Raw genomic sequence first — 3,017 nt, 5'->3', positions numbered from 1 at the left:
TCCATCACCGCGGAACGGGCGGGGCCACCCGGCAGCACACCGTGCGGCAAGGCGGTGCCTGTGCCAGTAGCTTTGGCATCCTCTCCTGCCCACCCGCTGCTCCGTACACAACAGCGGCGTTATTAGGCTTTCACAACAACCAGGTGCCACGGCACTGTTTTCCCAGGCAATATATCGCTTTTCGGTAAAGTAAGAAGAGCAAAGTGGTAATAGCTACTGTCATCATTTAAACACAAAATACGTTTAACAGGAAAAAACACAAACATCTTCAAACTAGCAGAGCAGAAGCTATCCTCGCGCCAGCTTCAGCGCAGGACACAAGATCCTGTCAATAGCATTCTGGGGGGGGAAAAATGGGATTCTTGTCAAACAGCAGATACTGGAGCCGGCCAGGGAATCAGTCCCAAGTGGCAGTGCCACATCCTTCAAGGTGGGAAGGGAAAAGAAGAAGCCTGGCTTGCAGAGAAGATCTCGGCTGCCAGGCAGAGAGATGGATTCTGGTGGAGAGGACCATCCATAGTGTTTATTAGAATCAAATTAGGTTTTGCTTGGTGATGGCTGTAGCAATTGTGAATAGAAAACCGTAGGCAGACAGAATTTACCACACTGCTTTTTCACTCTTTGAGAAGTAGACCTGTGTTTGTTCTGTAGGCTGGTAGCTGCTATATAAACAGCCATACAGGTGACCACCCAGTTTCTTTTTAGAGTCATGGAAACGCTACCACTGGCATAAGGGGGAGGGAGAAGAGGACATGAAAGACCAGGTTATCATTATGCTAACAACGAAGTTCTTTTTTTCCATACAAAACAATTTAATCACCTTTGATACTGTAACAAATACTTAAAACCTAATACTTAAAAGTTACATCAGTCAAACAAAATAAAATCAAGCTTTATATATGGTATCATTCAAATAGTCCAGTACAGTGTCAGGAACTGTACTAATACACACTAATGACTTTTTTAAAGGATAGGAATGAACACTGGCATTACATAAATAGTCAAGCATTTCACTCATGCACACCACCTTCACCTACTTTGTAGCATCACTAAAAATACTGAGTTATAATCAAGAAATCAATTTTAACTGAAACACAGTGACACTGCTCATGCCCAGATTAGAAAGTGAGAATGGGAGTTTATCACACTGACAAAGTATTCCATACATTCTGGTGCTCCTCAGAAAAACTTTCATCAAATAATACTTCACCATGCAAACAACCATGTTTTTAAAAACTGTAATGAAAAATTCATCATATTCTACCTCAAATGATAGAAACACAAGGTAAACTTCTACACTTCTTGAGAAAGACAGCACATCTCACTGAAGCCACCTGAGCCACTGGTTTCATGCCTGCCTAAAACAGCAAGATTAGGCCTGAATTTTCAAAAATTGCCTTTGCCACAAGGAACATCTTACCTCTTTACCTCTACTAGCTTAAAGCAGTTGGACCACTGGTTCCCTTCAGGGCTGAGCTAACCTTGAGTCTCATCTCAACTTCTCCATCTTCTCTTCCAAATGGTTTTTGCTGGGGTAGCTGCAGACTTCAGGGCCAGTTAACTGCTGAGCCAATCTAAACATGCTTGTACAGAGGCTCCAAGGACCTAGGCTGGACTTTGTTAACACAGCTTTGTGTTACTGTTCAGCCTCACCATCAAAAACCTGGAGACACTTGCTCTGGTTGCAGGGTCACTTTCAAGTACCAAAAATTTAAAAGCATAGTACCTGGACAAGACTGACAAAGCAAGAGGCACATCCAGCAACTGCCATTACAACCTCTACAGCCCTGACAGAAACCACCCCTCAGGGCCACATGCTAAATAGGACTTAGGGTTTCACGCCCCATAAGTTTCCATAGAAAAAGGCGAAAATCCATCACACCTGGCTTCTTCCCGGATCCCCAGAACTTCACCTTGTTTCCACCTGCTCTCTCATATCCAAAAGCTGAATATTCTAACTGATGGGACAAAGTCATTGACTGTTCTACCCCTGAATGATTGCACAGACAGCAACTTCAGGAAAGGGGACACTTACTCATGTCTTTTTTATAAATCAAATCCTTTCAATGAACCAAGAATGTGTAGAAATTTGGCATCTCTTACATCTCTATACCTCTTATCTAATTTGGCTTAAGTGAACATGACAGTTACTGGGAACAGAGGAAAACTTTACAGCCTACTCATGTAAGTTTTATTTCCTTAGCAAACCTGTTTATTTCTGTTACGTCTGACTTGGAATGTAATTTAGTAGCCTTGGGAACCATACAACCTGTTCTAAAGCCAGTCAAAACCAGACTGAAGATTTGTTTTTCTGGGGTTTATTTTAAACTGGAAAAAGTACTTCTCTACACATCACAAGCACGATGTTCCAGGCCTCAGGAGTTGTATCATGATGACTCAGTCACAAAACATTCTCCAGAAGAGCCTCAGTAACATTACATTCCTATCTCTATGTACCACAGTTTCTGTCAAGACAAGTTAGTCTGTCTTTTCCTATCAAACATACAAGTGCCACTAGACTTCCCCTGAGGAGCTCTGCTGTCAGGCAGCCAGGTGTGCACTCTTGGCTGAAGACCATGGAGAACCTCCTGGAACAAAACCTCATCACTTGGTTTGTTACTTTTTCCACAGCCATTTCTCAACAGTGTTTGAATCCTAACATTCCTGGGGAGTTTACAGTCTCTTTGGTAACAGATCCACCAACATCAAAAAAGAGACTCTAAAGGCCTTCGACTTCTGTTCTTGCTTCCTGAAGTTACAAAAAAAAACCAAAAAAAACCAAAAGCAAACCATAGACTGTAGCCCAGTGCAAGTCCGTATGTGTTAAAATCATATCAAAAAGCTGACGCTAAGCGATTGTTTATAAGCGATTGTTACTTGTTTATAAATAAGTGTAAGAAAAATCATTTCCAAACCAAGCCAACAGGCCTCGGCCGCAGGCTCCGGGGGGCCGAGCTCCCGCGAACCCCGCCGCGCACCGCACTGACCGCGGCCGGAACCTGCGGCGAGCCCGCGGC

General features: G+C 43.3%; 1 protein-coding gene across 1 annotated transcript in view; it reads right to left on the bottom strand.

Annotated features, from left to right (window-relative positions):
* MCTS1 (MCTS1, re-initiation and release factor) overlaps positions 1-1,976 on the bottom strand; it is a 9,745-nt gene extending 7,769 nt beyond the window's left edge. Inside the window, exon 1 of the mRNA XM_017743096.1 lies at positions 1,883-1,976. Coding sequence (XP_017598585.1) covers positions 1,883-1,976 — 94 coding nt within the window. The remainder of the gene's footprint in view (positions 1-1,882) is intronic.
* Positions 1,977-3,017: the final 1,041 nt, after the last annotated feature.

Source organism: Corvus brachyrhynchos, unplaced genomic scaffold (genome assembly GCF_000691975.1).
Source record: "Corvus brachyrhynchos isolate BGI_N302 unplaced genomic scaffold, ASM69197v1 scaffold398, whole genome shotgun sequence".
NCBI classification, from domain to species: domain Eukaryota; kingdom Metazoa; phylum Chordata; class Aves; order Passeriformes; family Corvidae; genus Corvus; species Corvus brachyrhynchos.
The sequence above is the reverse complement of the archived record's forward strand: the minus strand, read 5'-3'. Positions and strand labels throughout refer to the sequence as shown.